Genomic DNA, 21,575 nt, shown 5'->3' on the forward strand with positions numbered 1-21,575 from the left:
AAGGAAAAGCAGGTGTGGGTTTAGAACAACAAGCTTTTTGCTGCTGCTGCGATTTTTTTTTTTTTTTTTTTTTTTTTAAAGAACTGTGCTAAGACTTGTGCAAGGTTTTCCCTGCTGAAATCCCTGTTGCGAGTCTTGTTCAGTCCCCACAGCAGTATTGCATTGTCATAGCTGGTCTGAGCGCTTCCCAGCTATGGTAAGCATTGCAGCCCATGTCTCGTGCAACCTCAAGTTTTGGCACAGTCTCATCTCAGTAAAAATGTGGTAGTAACATCAGTGATATGGGAGATGCAATATAAATAGCAATGCAGTCAGGTTACTTGGAACTCTGTATGTGGGAGTTTTGATTTTCTGGTATAAACACTTTTAATGGAAATAACTCATACTGAATTTTGCTTGTTTTAATTCTCATTGTCTCATGTCATAATAGTTGCTTCTTACTGAATAGAAATGAACAAGAAGTTGTGTGACTGTGGCATTAAAAAACCTGTCTTTTATAAACATGATGCGGGGTGTTAATCTGTGAAGCTTCATGTGAGCTGTAAGAATAAACCTCAGTGTTTAGGGGTAACAGAGCTAGGTGTTTTGTTTATAGTGAATGTTGGTAGACTTGCTCTGTTGAGGATGACCTGGTAACTGACGCTTGTGCTAGATCTAAGGGAAGAGCATTTAACAATGATTGGGACTGTGGAAAAAGTATTTTAAAACTATCCTGAATACAGAAGAAACTGCCTTGAATTCCAGTTTGGAACATGTTGCTGGAAACTGTGAGGACGCAGTAAAGTTCACAAGAAGTAGTACATTTCTTATTTTAAAGAGAGGGAAAATGTGATAAAAGCATTGTAGATATTAACCTGAAATAAAGACGACCTTAGTTGAGAGTTGTGCCTGGTGGTGAGGAGCTTGCTCAGAGAAGAGTAATGCTGTGTGGTTTTTTTGGAGGTGTGGTGTGTGGTGCTTTTTTGCTTTGTTTTTGGCTTCTCGGATATAGGAGCCTAATATGGTGCTTTGACCTCCTGAATGTTTTTTAGAGAAAAAGCTTACTTCTGTCATAGTTACTCTGAATTCCTTTTGGAGACATAGTCACTTTGCCTCCCTGCCCTTATCTACAAGGATAATAAGCTTGTGCTCTCACACAGTCCTGCTGTGATATACACAAGTACTAGAAGACAAAGATAAACTCATTTGTTACACAAAAATATTAATAAACTCTGTTGTGATAACTTGAAAAGCTTTTAAAGCTGGAAATTTTTAGAATTATTAAAATTGTTAACAGTAGTAGCACTACAAAATGTGTTGATATAGTACACTAGAAACACTGTTTTAATAAGCTGAGAGTTTTGGCAAAAATTATTAGAGACTGCAGTGACACCGTTTCAAAGCATTCTCTTTTTTAGTTGTGTTTAAGGAAATTTTAAAGTTCCCTAGTAGTGTGTAAGAAAAAAAAAAAAAAAGAAGAAGAAAAAAACTCCAGCAAAATCTAAGTGCACATTTGTTCTCAGTCATACTTGTTGACAAATCAAGGAGTGAAATAGCTGCGTTAATTTTAGGTTCTATTAAGAACAGTCAGAGCAAACACTGTACCAAATCTTGAGTGATAGCAATCAAGGAGGAAATAAATTTTAGTTCAAAGGTTTGAGACAGCATTAGAATCAATGCAGACCTACAAGTGGTGGTCTTGCATGGCCGCCTTTTCCCCTTTTGAAAAGAAGTTTTGAGTTACCCTAACTTATACCACAAGAAAAGTAGAACAGGTTACCTGACTTGTTTGATTTTAGACCATATGGTTTGCTTATGTGATACGATGGGGGAGGAAACACAAATAATCATCAGCTCCAATTTTATTCCACTCTAAAGTGAGGAAAAAGTTTTGAATTCTTGAAATGTTTGGCAGAAGAGAATTGTTTCTCAGTTAGCCATACGTTTTCCTTCTGCATTTGTTACTGGCTGGGGATTTGGTAGTAAGCAGACAACTGTAACATTACCTTTGCTTTGTGGGGGAGAGTTGGTCCCTGGATGCAGGGATCACTAAATTGACTTCGACTTCCCCGTTGTTTGTTTCAGAGCAGATATTACTTGATATTGTATTAGAAGCTGTTAAAATTCATTGTACGTTTGGGACAATATGACTATATACCTGAAATTTTTCTGGAGCTTTTTTGACTTAGGAGTACAGGAATAAAACTAGATGACTCTTACGTGTTACTATTTAGTGAGTCTGATTTGATATCCTGGAAAACATTTGTAAAGGACCTTTCAGATTGTTCCATTCTCTTCCTTTTTTAGAAAACTGTTTTTTAAAACTTGGTAACAATTTTTGGAGCAATGTTCAGATAAAACAAGGTCCAGAATTTTCTAGTGAGTGGTTTAGAGATCAGGTAGATCACCTCTGATTTACCGAGTCTGTTCTAGCTAGAAATTTGCAGAGCAGTTGGTTGTTGTTTTTTTAAACATCCTTAACATTGACTATATAAAATATTTTAAAGAAATCATGTATTTTTGTGTAAAAACATCTGCATTTGACTCGCGTTATACATGTATGAACGAGGCATGTGTAGAGCTTTGAAGAGCCAAAATAGTTACAAAACTATGTTAGTGGGGTTACTGAACTATTAAGCCAGTTACCGTTGAAACTGTATTAAACTGGTGTCTGTACAGGCAAGCTTACGTTTGAAAGGCTGTAGTTTTAAAGGCTAATATTTTCAAACTGCATCTAATAGCATCTTATTTAAGAAGGGTAACTAGTGGCTACTTTTTTGGTCTTTTCTGCATAAGACTGCTTAACAGTGATCCCTCCCTCTTTCAAAGTGAAGTGTGATGGGCATAGGTGATATATGGCCATTACACAAGAGGTTTCAGAGGAGAAGGACAATCTAAAGATACGTGGATATCTTGCATGTGAGAACTTGCATCGTATTTTATCTTCGAAGACTGGGGAACAGCTTGCATCTCTGTGTTTACATAAGCAGAGCTGTGTTCAACTTACGGTAAATTTTGCTTCCAAAGCATTTATAACTTAATTGTTCAATGGAAGAATGTCGCTTTTTCTTTATATAACATAGACCATGCAGCGTTCTTAAATGTTCTGCGCGTTCTGGCCCCTATCCATCACAGTACTTAAACCATGAGTAGCCCTATTAAAGTTGATAGAATTACTCATGTGCTTAAAATTAAACATGTGCTTAAGTGCTTTGATGGATTAGAGCCAAAGTTGTCAGCACCTTGCTTTGTTATATGCTGCGTTACACCTGCCTCTCTGTGCACTACCCTGGATCGTTAAGGGACAGATTTTCAGATTTGCTTATTTCAATATTTAGTTATCCCATGTTCTAAAAATGTAGTTTATGTGCAGTCATAGTAAATTCATACGCTGTCTGGAAGTATAAATACACAACTACAGCTCTTGAAATCTTAACAGTACTTGACAAATTTCACAAGGTTTCCTTTTTTTTTCCTGGGGATTTCAGTGCGAATGTTGTGCTAATTGTTTACATGGAAACATGCCATCTATAGTATTTTTCTCAAAACTAGCTTTCTATTGAAATCTGGATTTTAATAAAGTATATAATGGAAATCACCATTTAGATATGACAGAACACTGTGAAGAATGACTGTGAACTTGAACTTCCCTAAAGCTAAGTTCAGTAGGGGCTGTTCTAATTTCTGCTAATAATGTTGAGTTTGTAAGCATTTAGGAAATTCTTTAAGGCTTATAACTGAAGTTGCACGTACCTGACAGCTCTTCATTCTTGGAGATAACTGGAAATCCTTGATTCAGACTTAATGTTAAAAATTGCAGATTTACAGCTGTAAAGAAAATACTTGATTCAGCGAAAAGCAGTCTGTCACTGCCATAAGAAACATGTGGTGAACAAGACATTTAACATTAATATCTCACTGAAATCTAAGGTCAGCTTGTAGTGACAGCTACATAGTTTTAAGTGTTCCTTTCCAAATTGCCCCTGCTCCCTCCCCGTTTTTTGGGTGCTGGAAATCTACATTCACTACCTTAACTGCTTTCTTCTAAGACTGTCATCTGAACTTAAGGGCTATCAAGACTAAGTCCTGCAGCATTTAGAAAACGTAAAGGTTTGCGTCACTGAGAATTTAATTGAGTTTTAAAATAATAATGGGGAAATGATGAAATAGGTAGTTATTTTTTGAGTGAAGCAAAAGCAAAATTTTCAGGAAGATGCAATCATTTGCATGCAGGTCATTTCATAGTGAAGGGGAAGTCACCTTTGTTTCATTCTTTGATTAATATTTGGAACTGAATTGTAAATTGAAATTCATAGGTGAGTGAGTACTTCATGGTGGAATGCCTGTTTTGAATTTTCTGTCTGAACTCACAAATGGTTTTTTTAACTGTCAGTTGGTAGCAAACAGCTCTTTGCAGTACCTGTTGTTAACTTACCGATAGACAACTCGGTGACACTTGGTATTTGCCCTGATCAGATGCATCTGCAAGAATGTCTGTGATCAGATAGCTCTTAAATTGGAATCTTTATGAGCACATGTGCATTTAAATATTGTAATAATTTTCCCAGGTGCTATGTTAGCAAACCTTGATTGCACAAAAAAAGTTTTTGAGTAACTAATGTGTATGTCCCCAATAAGCAAAAAAGTAGCAAATCGCAGTTCTTCCTTTAGTGGAATTGGAAAGCTCTGTTACCACATTTGAAGCTCTTTACATATTTTAGTGGCCTTTAGTCAGATTGAGATTGGTAAAGTGGAATGAGAATAAAAGTAGGTAATTCAGACAAAAGTTACAGAGAATGCTTGTAGAAAACATGTTTTGTAGAATATACCTCGTTTCTGGTAGGATGTCACATTGTATGAATTTGATCCTTCCCCTTTTTCTGTTTCTGTTGTGCTGTTTTCCTTCTGACATCTGTGTCTTACAAGCCAACGTGCAGGGTTTTGGATTAAAGTCCTTGGGTTTTGTCACTGTTAGAGGTAAGCACCTTCCAGATCACCTGTCTACAAGATCACATGGCAGCAGTGTTTCAGATTATAATGGAGATGACATTCACTAAAAAAACCAAAGGATTTTCAGGACTGACCATCTTTGATCTGCCTCATTAGTGTCTTCCCTACCACATTGCATCCTGCTTTGGCTGGTCTGTGTGTGTGTACTTATTTAGCATCCAGTGCTCCAGTCATTTTTGTTTTAGGGCTTCTTTCTATTTAATACTGGCACTTAGCCAGCTATGTACTTTGTTGGTTTTAAGTAGCAGTGAGGTCATTAGCCATTACAGGAGGTATTCCTCTCATTCTTGTACATGAACCCCTGAAGAGCTCTGGGATGTGATCGCCCTCTTTGCAAAGCTTCATACCCAACCCTGGTTGAAGAAATTACTAGAATACAGACGTCTACAAAACGGTGGCAGAGCAAACGATGCTCTTAGGGTGGTCATCAAATCAGTGTGTCAAAGCTTAGAGAAAAGTGCTTTGGAAGTGCCTGAAAACAAAGGTAAGAACAAGACCCCCAGTAAGGCTGCCATTACCTGCTTGTATTTTAAAGCAAAGTCTGTGCAGTACCAAGGATGAAGTGAGGAACATCAGAGCAAATAGCATGGTTGTAACAGCACCTTCTGTTGATCCATGGTGCTGCAGCGTGTGGTCAGTATGTACTCACATGGCAGTATTTTTTTCTGGACATGAAGAGATTGATAGACCCAATCAGGTAACTCAGGAGACCCTAGTAGATTGGATTTGCTGTGAAGGATGGCTGTACAAGCAGACAGCCTGAAACAGCAGAGACTTATGTCCTGAGAGGTGGTGTGTACTGTATTTCAGTGCTATTGCACATTTGGACATAGAAGTTTCAAAAAGATGACGGCTAATGTGCATGTTCCCTTTTTTCCCTGTGTTAATTATGACCACCACATCCAGTGCTTAATTTAACTAAAAAAAAAAAAAAAAAAAGGTCTTTGTGCTTCCTAAGAGCAGTTTGAAATGGTTATCTCAAAAGAGTATATGTTCCTCAGAATTTTATGTACAAGGCAAGATGATTCAGCAAGTTTGACTTGAATACTCCTGTTCCCTCTGGTTCTGAGAGGTGTGCTTCTGTACTGGAACAGAATCACAAAGTGTACTCTGAAGACTCCAGCCTTGTTAATTATTGTATCGAGCATCTAAAGAGAATATTGAATGTTTGAGGATGCCTTTTATTGTAATATGCTTAATTATCTGTACATAGAGCTAGAAAACAAAATTGGTGTGTTATCCTCTGTATGCATGCCTGAAGAACTAGAGGCCAAGTTGCAATTTACAAGTGTGTTTAACTGCACGGTATGAATTAAAGGGCCTTTGTCAACCTCATACATCACAGAGCTCTTTTTGAACACTTCTATTTTCATTCCTTACCTGGACCGTTGCTAGTTAATTAGCTGAGGTAAATGGAGGAGCATAAGGAGAATTATGCTTCTTAATATTGAGTCTGTGATGGTCTCTTTTGTGCCACTTAGGTGTAAACAAGTTAAACTGTTTTTTACGTAGGAATTCGAAAAGACAAAGGGGAGCCCCAAGGTGGCTTAGAGCCAGAATAGCATCCCTGTGGCACATCCCTGTGGGCAGATGGTGTGCCCAGGGTGCCATGTGCCTGGGCTGTGCCTGCCAGTGCAGCCCTCGGGGCAGAGCCGGGCCATGTGTCCAGCCGCTCACCCGGCTCCGTGAGCTTCACCCCGAGCCAAGGCTGTCCACAGCCAGGCTTCTGTCAGATAGCCGGGTAGGCAGGGTAACGTTTACACCTGGGGTGTCACAATGAGCAGATAGAACAAATGTAAACTTTGACGTAATTCATAGTAATTTCATGATGGTACTGTTCCCTAAGATAAGAAACAAATCACACCCCGAACCCCTAATGCTCCAGTGTAAATAATGATCAAAAATGAAATAATCTCTGCTCTCACAGAGCTGTGATGCATTTTTTTTATCAGTGCTTCAGTAATCTGTATTTCTTACCTTATAACTTACAGAATGATTCTGTCATTCCATGAATAGAAGGTATCTCTTTGCACTTACACCTCTTATCATATGTTCATTTTATGGCCACATAGTAAGATATGCATGTAACTCATGCAGATAGATACTGTAACATATTAAAACAAGCAATGGTAAAGCAGTTTATAGTGCTTTTCCCAATACTTAAAAGGGAGCTTGTGGAAGCCCTGTATGTATTGTCTATTTTATATTGCTCTGTGCGTGTGTGTGAAAGTGATTATGCTTCAGGGGATTATTGAATTAAGTTCTCCCAAATCACTTAGGTCACAATTAGATCTGTGCAATGCAGTTTTTAACCATGTCTTTAAATTGAAGTATATTCAGTCTGTTGGGCATTTCTTTTTTCCAAAAGGTGTTACTTGTAGAGAAAGTGACTAGCCTATGCTCTCTTCTGACAGGAGATCATTTGTGGTAGCTGGATGGTACAATGTGTTGTTACCCAGAATCTTGGAGACCTAAAACCACGTGTCTTCAAAGTGAAGTAGATATTGGAGGTAACAGGTAGAGTAAGAAGAAGAGCATGGTATTAGGGAGGGGAAACGAAGTTTCTGCATCCGGCAGCAATAGGGGTCTGTTCCTTTCAGTGAGGTGCTTGGTACGTACATGGTTAGTGTTACCAGCGTGGCATTGACTGTGTAGAGTGCTTTAGATTACATTTTGTCAGCTAGCTGTGCCTTTGGGTAACTTAACTCTCTCACCTTGTAAGATGAAGTAATCAAGAACAAAGTATTAATGTGGTTAGAAACTCGCTTTCAATTCTGTGAGTGAGGAGCCCAGTAACTCGTGCGTGCTGTGGAAGGCTGTACAGTTCCTGCCGTGCAGCCGGTGCATGGTGGCTCCTGTCCCATGGTACTGCATGTGCTTGTTCTTCTTGTTCTTAAACAGTACGGAATAGAAAATCTCTTTGAAGTGTGCAGAATTACTGAGGTATATCTCTGTGGTGTGATATAATTGAAGAGTTCGATTTGCAAAAGATATTCAGTGGTTTTTCCTGTCACATTTTAACAGTTTTGTCTGTAAAACTGGTACTTTTGTCACAGGTCTAAGAGGAATTATTTCAGCTTCACTCTGAATAGTTCAGGCACCTCTTTCCCCCCCTGTTTTTCAAGTGCCTCTAACTTGGCCTCTGCCCTGTTTGCCGTTGTAGCTGTTACATTTTGAGATAATTGCCATGTTGCTCTGTTAGAAATAACCCAGGCTGCTAACCCAAATTTATCTTATTGTTGAATTGTAAAGTACCACAGAATTTTTGTAATGTGGATTGGTAGAAAAATCTTAATTGAATTTCCTTGTTTGTGGTCTTCTGTCTGAAGATCTTGACTGCACTGCTCTGTTTTTACGAGGTGGATTGGCAGGTAGTGCTGTTCGCATTTTTGTTAACTTCCATAAAGTGCAGTAAACAAATTTTAATGCAGATTTTATGGAATGTTTATGAAATCCATGAGCACGTTTCACTGCATCAAAGACGCCATATTTAGATGAATAACTATGTTTAAAGCCCATGTGCCTGTGAAGTACATGACTGTCCGTCAAAGAACTGAATTGTGTTTTAAAATGAAACTGATGTATTAACCTTTCATTTGCTTCCAGTGTGTAATTGCGATGGGTTTTTGAAGGTGAGCAGAAAGAGGACAGCCCGTAGCTACTTCCCTGTGTGTTCACATTTGTTGGTAATAACTGAAAGCAAACAGAGATGCACCTGTGTTTAAACACAGCAATGTCATTTTCTCTTATAAAAAGCCAGAGGCAAATTAATTGTTTTGTGAAATTTTTTACTCTCGTTCTTACGCTTGCAAATTGATTCACCTAACTGGCAGTTCTCTGCACAGGGCAAGAGAAGCTTTTCACTAGATAGAGTTGTTATGTCAGCAAGTTCAAGAGAGAGTGAAGTTTGACAGTGCTTCAGAAATAAAAGTAATTTATGCATTACACTGAGCGCTGAAGGTGATAGAAGCCAGGCTGTTTACAACCCGGTGAAGATGACAAAGGTTAATGCTCTGTGTTAACATTATGTGATTACATTTTAAATGGTTATATATACTTGCTAGGCATGTACATTTTGCAATACAAGTTTAAGGAGAGAGTCTGCTTTTTTATTAAAATAAAAATATTTTTAATATTTCTAAATATTTAAACAGCATAAAATATATAAAACGGCACCCAGAGAACAACAAAAATTGGCAACATAATTAATAAAGAACATTTTAACACGCTTTAGGGGAATTATTATATAATACAAACCCAGACATTTTAAAATAGTAGGTGTCCTTGTGTCGCATGGTGTACTCTGCCCATGCAGTTACATACCCCTCAGGATTCTGGAAAGGCTCACTTCTGAGATAACGTATACAGACTATTAAATTGCAAATCTTTGTGTGGCATTATTTATTATGCTAATGTTGCACATAGGATATTATGTTAAAAGACAAATTGAGAAAGAAAGTTACATTTTTCAAAAATGAAAGCTAGCATTTATATCTGCAATATGCAAATTATGTTTCAGTATTCTGTATTCACGTTTTAAAAATTCATGTTCCAGAGTACGTTCTTTTTTTAGCCCATGTTCATAATGGGATTAATTGGCAATCATAATTTACCCTCATTAAAAGCCTTTTTCTGATGCATATTATCTGATCAAAGTCTTTTTACTTTCCCTCAAATGATGTATCCCACAGCACTAAATTCACTTCTTCACAGTGTTCTTCATGACACTGTCTAATGTTTGGTTCCTAAAATATTCCTATATTAAAAGTGTGGAGTTTCCAGTATAATCAGGGGATTTGGGAGAGATGTGGGGAAGTTTTCGCCACTAACTTAGATAATTGATATATGTTAAAACAATAGTGCTGTATTACTTTGGCTATCTTGCCTTCTAAAGGAAAAATAAATTTTATTGCTGTTGCTTTGCCCTCTGTGCATTTTGGAAATTTTTTGTAGCTGTCTTGTGAGTTTGTAGGGTTTGGAGAAACAAATCACTTCGTTTCTGTTAATAAAATTTTCTTTTTTTTGCTGGAAAAAAGAATATATTACATTCTAATTTAAAACTAGGTAGTTCTTTGTATTTTTCTCTTCAGTCTTGTCTGAACTCTGTCTGTTGAACAGAACTTTGCAACAAGGTGTATGGCTTCTTAACTTTCCAGTCGTGATGAAGAAATTCAAACTTACCTGCTTTCAGGAATTTAGATTAATGGCATAAAGGGGTAACAGGATTTATTACTACTTTTTTCTTTTTTTTTAAAAAAAAATAATTTGACATGTTTTGACCATTCGTTTCAGCACCAGATTTTTTTAACTTCTGCCTGTGAGATGTTTATACTGGGTGAGCTGAATCCTTGGTCCTCCAAAATGTTCTTTTTAAACTTTAAATAGTTTTTCAAGTAATGGTTATTCATATTATCTGGAAGGTAAACCAGAAATTAACATTAAAATTAAATTAGTTTGGTTTCTTATAATCCCTTTGGTAATTTGTTCATTGCATAGGATTTGATAAAGTCTGAGTAGAAATGTTGCCATTTTAATAGTAAAGCTCAGCCACAGGTGGAGAAGTTCTTTATTAAATACTGATTAGGTTTGTTTTCAAGGAATATTTGATTTTCATGACCTTTTATGTCATTCTGATTTTATGTTATTTGAAATAAAATGTCATCTTTTTTCATAGTGCCTAAAATAGACTTTATTAGTTTTCCTGAAAGCTATGTGCAGCTTTGCTTTGGCCCATTTAAATATTGAAAACAGCAGGATTTGAGATTTTTCTTATAATCCTCAACTAATAGAGTTTAATGCTTTGTTTGGCTTACCCTACACAGCCTAAGCAAAAGTTTTAAACAAGATTAAAAATACGACCTTATTAACCCATGGCATCTAAAGATACAGAACAGGCCTGCAGAGACATCAGTCATTCATTAGCCAGGATAGCATGGTGCCATTCCCAATATGCTCAGTCTGTTCCAGATGAAAACATTTTAGGACCACGGCTTTTTTCTTTTGGAGTTTTGGTGATTGTGCAGCACCCAGAAACAAAAATGAAAAAAGCAAGAATCTGTTTCTAAGCTGAATAGTCAATCTTTGTTGTTGGGGAAAATGAAGTTTAATTACTTTTGGAAATCTGAGGTGCAACCTGTCTGGGATTTCTCTAAAACAATTTTGGCAGATCGAGAGACAGCAGAGGTGGGGCTTGGCTCTTGTTTACTGCATTTCATTAGTCGCTGAACAAAATTAATTTCACCTTTCTTTTTTTGAAGTTAGAATTTGCATGTAAGGTATTGGATGGGTGATTGATGAACACGTTGAGTTCCAGAAGGATGAACTATCTCATTGTCATGGAAAATTTATGCTTAGTAAACATTACAAAACACAAAACGACATGATACATTCATTGCTGTGTAATAAGATTCCTTGTTTACTGGGCATGCTATAGGGCCATGGCAACAAAACCAGAAATAGGAACTATGAGTATTCTTGTTGTAAAGATGATGATGGTTATCAAGCAGTTTAATTGCTGGAGTTTTACATCACTCCATATTCATTATCATTCTGCAGTGCTGCTAATAGCCTGAGGATCAGTGAAGAGGTGTAAATGTGAAGGCTGGACCAAACCTATAATAAAACATTATGTTTTATTGTATGGTATGGAAGAGTAACGTAGGTAAATGTGTACTTAGCTGATACTTTGAGGCAGTTATCTGTAAGTGTTCCAGGGGAGACAGCGTAACTACAGTTTGCTGAAACAACCAAAAACCAAACTAGAATACTTTCTAAACTTCTGTCTTTCTATTGATGTTCCAAAACAAAGCAACATGACTGAATATTATTTCTTTACTTAATCATTTAAATATACTGGTATCTTGTTTAACTTCCAGCATATCCGTTGCCCTTTTGATCTCCATGGGGCAGTAGCTAGATACGTTTCATTAAGTTTGAGACCCAGCTGAAAATCGGAGGCAAAATCAAGCCGGACAAATTGCTTACACTGTCATGGATAAACATTTCCTGCTTTCATACCATTATTTGCATTTTTTTAAATAAAGGAACATAATTTTTTAAAAACAGACAAAAGTGGCAGATGTTTTTGAAAGCGTATCTGCAGTAACTGAAAAATAAGAGTCTTTGTACACCTCCCTAAGTCTGGGTTTGCAGCATGGAGAGTTTCTTGAGACCTGCGGCAATAGAAAGCATTGAAGATGGGAAGGAAGAGGGTGAAAAGGCCTCAGTTTTCCCTCTTTTCCTGTCTTAGTTATTTTCCTTAGTTCAGTGCTTTTGGCCTGCCTTGTCTGACTGCCTTGTTCCCATCAGCAATGCCAGATCCTTGAAGTAAAAAAAGTGGTAGTCTTCAGGAATAAGGTGGTCTGTAGGTAGATTAAGAAGTCTAGGGGAAACAAGAATTTACATCTGATTATTGATCATTTCATTTTCTTTCTGCATCAAGCTTCACTGACCTTCCTTGCCTTCCCCAAAGTTTTGAGAATATATGCAGTGGTCAGTGATGAGGAGCTGATCTTGAGGGATAATCGTATTTCTGTTTGGTAGAGTTCTGCTGCTGATTCAGACATGTTCTGTACACAGCTAAGTCATCCTGAGTGAGATGATCTGATACTGCTGTTTGCTTTCCATCTCCAAGAGCAGCACTTGCATTGCAATCATGCTTTCACAACTGTGGGATGTATAGGAAGTTCCTCCATATTTATATCTAAAAGGCAGTGTAACATGCAGCTGGCACAGCGGTGTTTTCCTTGACCCTTTCACTTAACAAAAGTTTCATTAATCTTTCATTTGATAACCAGCATTTTCAGTATTCTTGGACATCTGCGTCTGCCTTGTTATTAAAGCAGTACTTTTTCTGCTGTTCTGCATTCTTGATTGGTGAATGTGCTTTCAGTTTCGTTTTGGTTGGTGGTTGTGAATAGTTATAGAAAGGAAAAAGTGATAAAACCCCATTTGTAATATGAGTACTTAATTACATCAGTAACATTAGGTTTTCAAGCTATAGTTGGCAAGCTGAAAGTGTGAGCACTACCTTTTAAAGGGTAGAAAAGAAAACACATGGTTGGTAATTTAAAATCTCTAGGATACTATGCTGGAAAATGTTAGTTTTCAAAATGAAAAAAACTCTAAAAATAGTTTGTATAAATATTCAGATAATGAAAACATTCTGTAAAAACAGTTTAATTAAGATTAAAAGGTCATTTAGACAATTTAGCAGGGGGTTTTTTAGTAATTACATGGCTAACTTGGTTTACCTCAAAGTAGTAGTTTTATGCTGTGTATAGCAAGAAATTAATGTAAAAATGTTGTAATACTACATTACAACTAAGTTACAGTTTACAGACTCCAATACTAGTAATACCTTTAGGATGCTAATTCCTGGTTATATCAAATGTTTGTATCATGCAGTTCATTTGATAGCACTATTTAGCATTGAAAGTAACTATTGTCAGATTTGATATAAAACACAATACAGATACAGAGGCAATGGTTCACACTGCAGTTCGCTTGAGCCTGTTATTACACTTTATTTGGCTGCAGTTAATCCCAAATGATAATGCTCATATAGAGCATTCCAAGTGGTTTTCTAGCCTACTCTTCTGCTGGTAGTTAAATGGTAATTTTACATATTTGGATTAGCCCTTTATTATTTATTTTAGATTTTATATACAAACTGTTGGTTTGAATGTCTCTGTCAGGTTGACTTCTCTGCTCTAGCTTTTTCTGCTTTGACATAATTTTTGTTCTTCAATTTTTTTGTACTTTGAGGTTCTTTGATCTCCTTTTACTTGTTTCTACTTTTAATAACTTACCCATTTTTTTCTCTGTCTCCAGTTTATGCTTTTCTAAATAATTGCATGTATGTCTAGTATTTTGCATTCAAATGAATCAAAATCTGTTTGATTTTGCAGAATGTCTTAGTCCCAGTCTAAGACTGCAGTAAGTTTTTATTTAAGCATAATTAGATACTGAGTTTTGGATACAAATAGATGTTTACTGTTTAAGCAGAAAAGTTGTATTTAATCAAGTCTATCTACAAAAGTATTCAGTGACTGAGAGCACTTTAGTCAATAATGACAGTGCAGTTTTGATAGAAAACTTCTCATGTTCTCTTTCCAAAAGGTATGGCTTATAAATTTAATAATGTATTTTTTTTATTACAGGGAGAAGAAAATGAAAATTCAAGATATTAAAAACAATATTAAAGAAGCTATAGAGGTAAACTTATGAGCTATTGTTTCTAATTATTCAAAGCTAGCTATTTAGACACTCTCTACAGTATTTTATTTTTATTTCTTGCAGACAATAGTGACAGCAATGGGCAATTTGGCACCTCCAGTTGAACTAGCCAATCCAGAGAACCAGTTTCGAATCGACTACATCTTAAATTTAGCTAACCAGATAGACTTTGATTTCCCACCGGTAAGTAAATAGTAGAAAATGGCGGCAGCTATGCTTTTTTGCAAATAATTGTATTTCATTGCACTGTAGTAAACATTTACAAAATACAGTGAACTGCTCTTCGGGAATTACTACAGTAGGTATCTTTGGTCAGTGCTAATCAAATAAAGTATATAGCAACACGACTAGAATATTCAAGCTGAGACTTCATGAACACAGAGTCATTTGTCTACATTCTTGTGCTCTGCTGAAATAATCGGCTACAGAGTTAAGATGAACAGTGCTGGCAGTAAAGTTTGGATATTGTTGGGAATTGCCCTGCCCAAAAGGCATGAAGATAAATGCAGCAGTCTGTTGATGATTAGCTGGCATTTAGTGATACTGTATTTTTCTCTTTTGGAAGAATAGTAGTTTTCTTGCTGATTCAGATGTTCTCTGACAGCTGTGTCAGCCAGACTTTTTGCAAAGGCTGCACACGCTATGTCCTTGCCCCAACCCTCCCAGTCCTAGTTAATCATTCAAAATGCCAGCAGTCCTAGAGTAAATGCAGAAAGTATAATTATTTTGTTGATGGTATAACTTTGTGCCCGCTCACTGTGATTAATTTCTACTGTGTCTCAACCAGGCTAGTAGCAGAAGCCCATGAAAATACAGTTTGTAAACACTGAACTCTTAAACTCTGAGAAGATATTTTTATTAATTATCTTGAAGTACCTTATACTTGCAGTAATACAAGAGTGTGTTGAAGTTTTTATTCTCTCTCTGTGCACTGTTCCAGAGGACCAAGGGTAGGAATGATGATGATGTATCAAAATCATGAGCCATTTACAACAGAATTTTGTGTCCAGCAGTAGTCAGTCCCAGATGCTTGAAAGGAAAGTGCAAGTGCAAGTAGTAGTAAGATAGTGGGATACTTTGCACCGCAGCAAGGTTTTCGTAACCCTGCTTCGTAAACATTATTGAACAACTTAGCCTGTGAAACCAATGACAGTTACCTTTTGCAACTGTGGCTACTTCTGGGAATTTCTCTGCTTTGGTCAGCCTTTATTAAAAGAAAAAAACCACCCAAACAAAAATGTATACTTAATGTACAAGGCAGAAGTCATGTGCTGTTAGCCATTAATTGGAAATCCTGGCATTGTAATCTTCAAATCCAGTAATTTTCAAAGTTCAGCAGACACAGACGAGTTGTTGGAGGGGGAGGTGCATGATTCTTCTCTAGCACTTAAAATGTAGTATTAGTCATTTTATCTTAAAGAATCTTAAATAAATGAGAGATTTGGAGATTTCTTTTTAACGTGACACCTCTTTAATTTTGACTCTTGTCAGTGTTATTCATAGGAGTATTTGGTCCCTTCATGGATGATCTCCCCTGCTGGGGGGATAGGAAACTTTGTGCATTGAAGATAGTTTTGTAAGAATATTTGTGAGAAAAGACAGTGGCTACTTACTCCACCCTGTGTGCCTCTGAGCTGGCTGCATGCCCGCAGCTCTCCTCCTGCCCACTGTTTTGTGATAGTTCAGGTTGTGGTCTGTAGCAATGCTGTCAAGTTCCTGTGACCTACCTCATACTGAAATACTTGATTTTCCTTGTCTCTTCTATCTCAGAGGGTTTTATTTCTTCCATTCCATTGGAATGCAATGATTTTTTTAAAATATTTTTTTTCTTTCCCCTGAAAGCAAGATGTAGTGGTAAGTGAATAAGCCAAGTGTATATGTATTACATTAACTGTTGGGGTTTTTTTAAATATGAAAATTAATATTCAATATGTATTATCTCTGGTAGGATACATGGCACTTGATGTCTAAAGCAATAGAAATATACTTCCCAGGTCCATAACTAATTTCAAGTTCAGTAAAGAGTCTTTGATGTGTTGAATGACCCAACTTCAGGAATAACAGTGCGCTAACAGAACTAGTTTTTCTTCTCTGAGCAAAGGTATCGTCTTAAATTTTTAAGTCCTGAGTCTACAGAGGTTTAGGCATGTGCATAACTTTTGAGTAATGGTTAGCTTCATTGGCATGATTAACTCTTTTCATATGTAAATGTTTGTAGGGTTGAGGTTTTAGACTGGGTATACATTAGCCACTAATTTTGAAGGCGTATTGTTGGCTTCCTCTGCCCTTGGTGATTATATAAGCTAACACGTATTCTGAGTTTGTCTGAATGTAGGTTATAGTCCTTTGGTACCTGAAAAACTGAACCCGCGTTTTAATTGCATATTTTAAATCAAGTTAAGGTCTAGAATGTCCCTAGATTCCAATTCTCAGTGCAGTAGTATCAGAAATAAACGATCCTTGGGTATCTCCATAAAAATAATTTTGACTTTGTTGTAGATTAATTAAAAGTACCTTGAAGAAAAAAATAACTTTCCGTAAGTGGAAAGGAGAGCCTTATGCTAGCTATGCTTTATATCTAAGGAAATCCTGATTATCTGCTTTCCCCTCCAGTACTGTGGTGGAAGAATTTCATAAATTTGCAGCTGAATGTTTTCTTGCATAGCATATTAACACAGAAGAAGGGAGGGGAATTTTTAGCAATGTTAGCTGTATGTAATGCTTTCCAGTTTGAGTTGCAGAACTTGCTTTCTGTCTCTTCCATTTTCTTCATGGGGAATTATATTTCAGCTGTTACGAAGGCATCTTACCTCAGTGTAGTATTTGATGCTGCTCTTCTCTGCCATAGGAAGAACATGAAGGTAGGGAGAAAGAGCACTCGTGTACCAAGGTGTACACCAAGCATGTATCATGCTGGTGATTTGAAGTATTGCAATATTTAGTAGATGAAATCTGTAGTTCCTGTTGTAGTCCTTTCATTTTGTTTCACCTTACTGTATATGCCATTGGCAAGAACCTAGAACAGTTTCACTCTTACAGCCGGTGGTCCAATTTGTCCTGTCTTCAGTATGTTTTCAACAGTTTCTAAAATGGAAATTACAAAAAGAAACCCAAACCTATGTGACTGAAGTGAATTGATAAAAGTCTAGGAACACAACCACACTGAAAACCTGCAGAGGATGTTAATTAGTTATATTCTAGGCAAAACAACTGAGTACTAAGGTTGTATTTTTATGTGAAGTATTTTCTGCCTTAGCTCGTAGTGGATTTCTGAAATCGCTTGAGGACACAGTATCTCCATGGGTGGTGTTCTGATTTAGTTTTGCAAAATACTTTGCTGCTTTTTGGGGTAGGAATCTATCCTTATTATTGTTAAGATTTGTTGCACAGCCTTTTTTTAGTGCAGAGCAGAGTGGAAATAAGAGAAGTCTAATCAGGTCTGTGTAATCTGTTGCTAACAGCACTGATAAATATTGTGTGTAGTATTATCTGCATCACTGGGAAACATACTCTTGCTAAAATGACAGGACATTAAATTACTAGGTCTTGCAAAAACAGTGTAGCCCTGCTAGTTTGAATGAACTAAGAATATCAGAGAGATCAGGCTTTCCATAGAGAAGTACTGAAAGCAGAACTTTTTTTTTTTCCCAAAACACTACAGTACCAATTTTTTATGTAATATTATCATTTGAGGAGGACCATTATCATTGCCTTTACTCAAGTTGGATTTTTGTCATGCTATTAAATTGTCACAGGCCAGCATGATAGCTTTAAGCAAAGGAGAAAGCTGAAGTAAGAAAGCCTCCAAGTTAATCAGGCTGAACTCATTTGAGAGAGCTGAAGCATTTAATTTTAATAATCGAGCTGAATGGGAATGCACATTAGTTAAAGGCTTAGAAATGAGGTAGTGACCTATGTGTTGATGTATTGGTACAGATCTGAAGGCATACATGTAATTACTGCTGTTGGGCTTGTGCTTTAAGATTATATCATGATAAATATACATTTGTTTTTTAAAAAATATGTTAAGTGATTTAGAAATTATAAAATGAGCTATGCTCATCACTGAGGCACTCTGGTAGAGACAAGACTAGTTGGTTTGCTTGAGCAGTACATTTGAGAGCTTGTCTGCGTTTCTGCTAGAACTGCTTTTTTAGTTATCTCACAGTAGCTAAACTTTGTAGGAATAAATTTTCCGTGTGACCAGATTAATACATGCTTTATAGGATCAATGTGGTATATAAGAACAAAAGCCTCACAAATCAAAATTTCAGGCTGTTTTTACTACTATTCCGTCAGTTAAAATGGAAAATAAAAGCAAATGGTGCTCGTAGTTGAGGCTTCTAAATGGCATTTCTGTAACTATTGTACTTTGATGCATTTAGCTCAATGCAGTTGTATGTGTACATCTTCAGTGTCAAAAATCAACCTTATGAGTATTTTCAGTAATTCTAACTAGGTGTGTATCTGTTTGAAATTTAGGGTGGTGTTGGGTTGGCTGGGTTATAGAAGTGGTACTTTTGTTGCTGTTCTGCGTACCAGACAGTGGTTAGGACATTTTCTTCATCCCTAGTACCAACGAGAATAGTGACCTTTTTCTCAGCCCTTTCTTTTTGCTCTTACTTTTAGAAGAGGAAAGGAAATCCTCTCATTCTAAGAACATTTCTCTTTCCGTGATCAACCAGTTTGAACCAAGCTGCCAAATAAAACCTATTTATTTTGGGTCACAGTCCCTTTATAATTCTCTGGTTTTAATGCTATCCAAAATAGCAGAACAGTATTTACAACTGTCTATTTTTAATTGATCTGGATTCAACTGAGGAAGATGTCTCTTGAAAATACCATAGTAACTTCAGAAAAATGGTATTCAAAAAGTAGTAGAATCAGAATATTAGCTATTGAAATGCAAAACAGCCGGGGAATCACTGCAGCCTATGGCTCTCTAGATCGGGGAAAATACGTGTTTAGAAGAGGTGATACAATTTTTAGGGTGCTGGTGAAATTGTTTGCAGTTTTTTTGGTCCCAGTTTATTTTTTTATTACACTGCTCCATTGTAGTTATTTTGAATCTCCCACTACCAGTGCTGCTGAATAGTTTTATTATGGTTTTTGAGTGGTGTCCTTGAGGCTGAGCTTTACCACATGCTGGCTTCAGCCTCAAAGCTAGCTTAGCATCCCCTCTGCCCACAGCCATCCCTTCCCTCTCCTCCCCACGATGATGTGCCACCCTCACTTGCGCCAGAAAAACCTTCATTGGGTCCCCAGCGTAAATCAAACCATTGAACCGATCCAGGTTAAAAATAACCTTGGTAACCCTTACTCCTCTCTTCTATTTTGGGGAGGTTATTTTTAACAGGGATCAGTTTTGAGGGCTGGTTTACAACATGGCCTGAAGGCAGTGTGGTACAAAATAAGGTGGTACAAGTTGTGTAAAACATTAATGTGCAGCAGGGTCAGAGGTGGGGATAGGAGTCCTTACAATTGTTTTGACCCCAAAATCTTCAAGAAAGTAAGAAGATTATATAGTCTCAGTAAGAAAAGATGTGAACTGGGATTTCTTCACTGCTGAAAGTGTTCCTTAATTATGTAAGCAACAGAACAAAATTACCCGTCCCTCTAGATAATCACCCTGAGGTGTATAATGATAGATATAGTATTATTATTCCTGTCTAAATACATCATGGAAGAAGAGAGCGGTTCTGGTTTGACAGTGTCACTAGCTTTATAATGTAAAGACAAACATATTCCCTTTAATGGAGGATGTTTCCCATGAGGCTGTCTCAAATATCACAGATTTTTGGGGTGCACAAATAGGCAAAACATTTTCTGTGTTGGGTATGCCCGTGGGAAGCTGGGAAAGGTGGGAGACAGAGCCTGGTTTCTTGGGTGTCTGGGTAATGCTGTGTGCAATTTGGGTAGCTATCACAGCGAGAAAACAGGAGGCTCTTGCTTTTTCTTGTCCAGACTCTATAATTTTGAGCAATTCACCTCAATATCCTATATACTTTTTTTTAATGCCCTATAGATCTTGTTATCTGTAAAACAGTGGTAAAATGTGTATCTTCCAGGTGCATCTTGAGGCGCAGAACTGGTAGAAAGTGGGGATATGTGAAGTATTTTTAACTCAAGAATGTTAGTGTTGTTAATGAAAAGGTATGGGGAGTATTACAGACCATATCAGCAGAGTGATGTGGTACTAGATCCTCTGAAGTAATCTTTACTCTTTACTTTTTTTTTTTTTTAAATCTCCATTATCTTATCTACACAGAGCAGCTCCTTCTAAATAGACTTCTGTATAATCCAATTGAGTTTACCTGATCAGAGTTTAACAAGACTTGAAGCTGGTTTTCCTATACTTTAATAGCAGAAATAAATTCTTGAATACAGATTAGTTAAAGAGTTCTTTTGAAGCCTTCTTTTAGTATAGGACTCTGAGGTACACAGCCGCTTGACTTAATTTCTCTTTCTCATAGATAAAACGTGTAACTAGTAATGATTTGCAAATAAATCTCTGGGTTTCATCCACGTGGATAGATGCCTGGTATGAATGTTTTATTCTTATGAATGAATAGCAATATCTACCAAATTCTGACATTGCTAACCTATTTACTGGAAGCATTTATTATTTTTTTTTTTAATTCCAACTTCAGTCTGCAGTACCCCAAGTTTTAGTTAGGCTGTCGACTAGCCCATTGCATCATACTAAGAAATATTATGTTGACACAAAGCTTTTTTTATGAAAAATTGAAATGAAAATACATTGAGTGTAAAGTATCTGACTTCCTTGGTGACTAGACGTTATTTTAATAAGTCAAAGCAAATACTGTCGCACAACTTTGTTTTCAGGTTCCCAGGAAATTCCTGGTGGCCATCTTTTTTGACAGCAGTTGTCATAGCAATTGTTACCTCGAATGGCACATTTTCAGATACGCAGGAATTCCCCAGTGATCCCACATGGCTGCTGCAGCCGTGCTGGGAGCAGCTGCCTGCTGTACATGTTGGAGAGGCTCTAGAGCTCCGGGATGTGAGCGCTGTGACTCAGGGGTGTCTGTTAGCACCTGGGGGGAGAAGCTGGTGCAAACGGCTTTCAATACCATGGATTTTACAGATCCTGTTTCTTTTGGTCCACAAAAAGAAAGTCTTTGGGATTTCTGTAGGAGCATACATAATTTATGCAAAACTTCTTTTATTTACAGAGGAGAACTTGATTTGTCCTACCTTCTAGTAATACAGATTTTATTGCCAGTAACAGCAGTTTCTAACTGCAGTGGAACTGGGGGTGCTATTCTTATGCTTCAGTTTGTTACATGCAATGAAATAAAACACGTTCTGTGTATGAAGTGAAGGTA

At 37.0% G+C, this 21,575-nt stretch overlaps 1 protein-coding gene across 3 annotated transcripts in view; it reads left to right on the forward strand.

Moving 5' to 3' along the window:
- The window catches only part of GNAS (GNAS complex locus), a 158,502-nt gene that overhangs the window by 87,426 nt on the left and 49,501 nt on the right, over nt 1-21,575 (forward strand). For all 3 annotated transcript variants that reach the window (XM_056353649.1, XM_056353650.1, XM_056353651.1), the window contains exons 3-4: nt 14,151-14,205; nt 14,290-14,409. In XM_056353649.1, coding sequence (XP_056209624.1) covers nt 14,151-14,205; nt 14,290-14,409 — 175 coding nt within the window. The remainder of the gene's footprint in view (nt 1-14,150; nt 14,206-14,289; nt 14,410-21,575) is intronic.

The sequence above is a fragment of the Falco biarmicus genome, chromosome 10, assembly GCF_023638135.1.
Source record: "Falco biarmicus isolate bFalBia1 chromosome 10, bFalBia1.pri, whole genome shotgun sequence".
Lineage (NCBI taxonomy): Eukaryota > Metazoa > Chordata > Aves > Falconiformes > Falconidae > Falco > Falco biarmicus.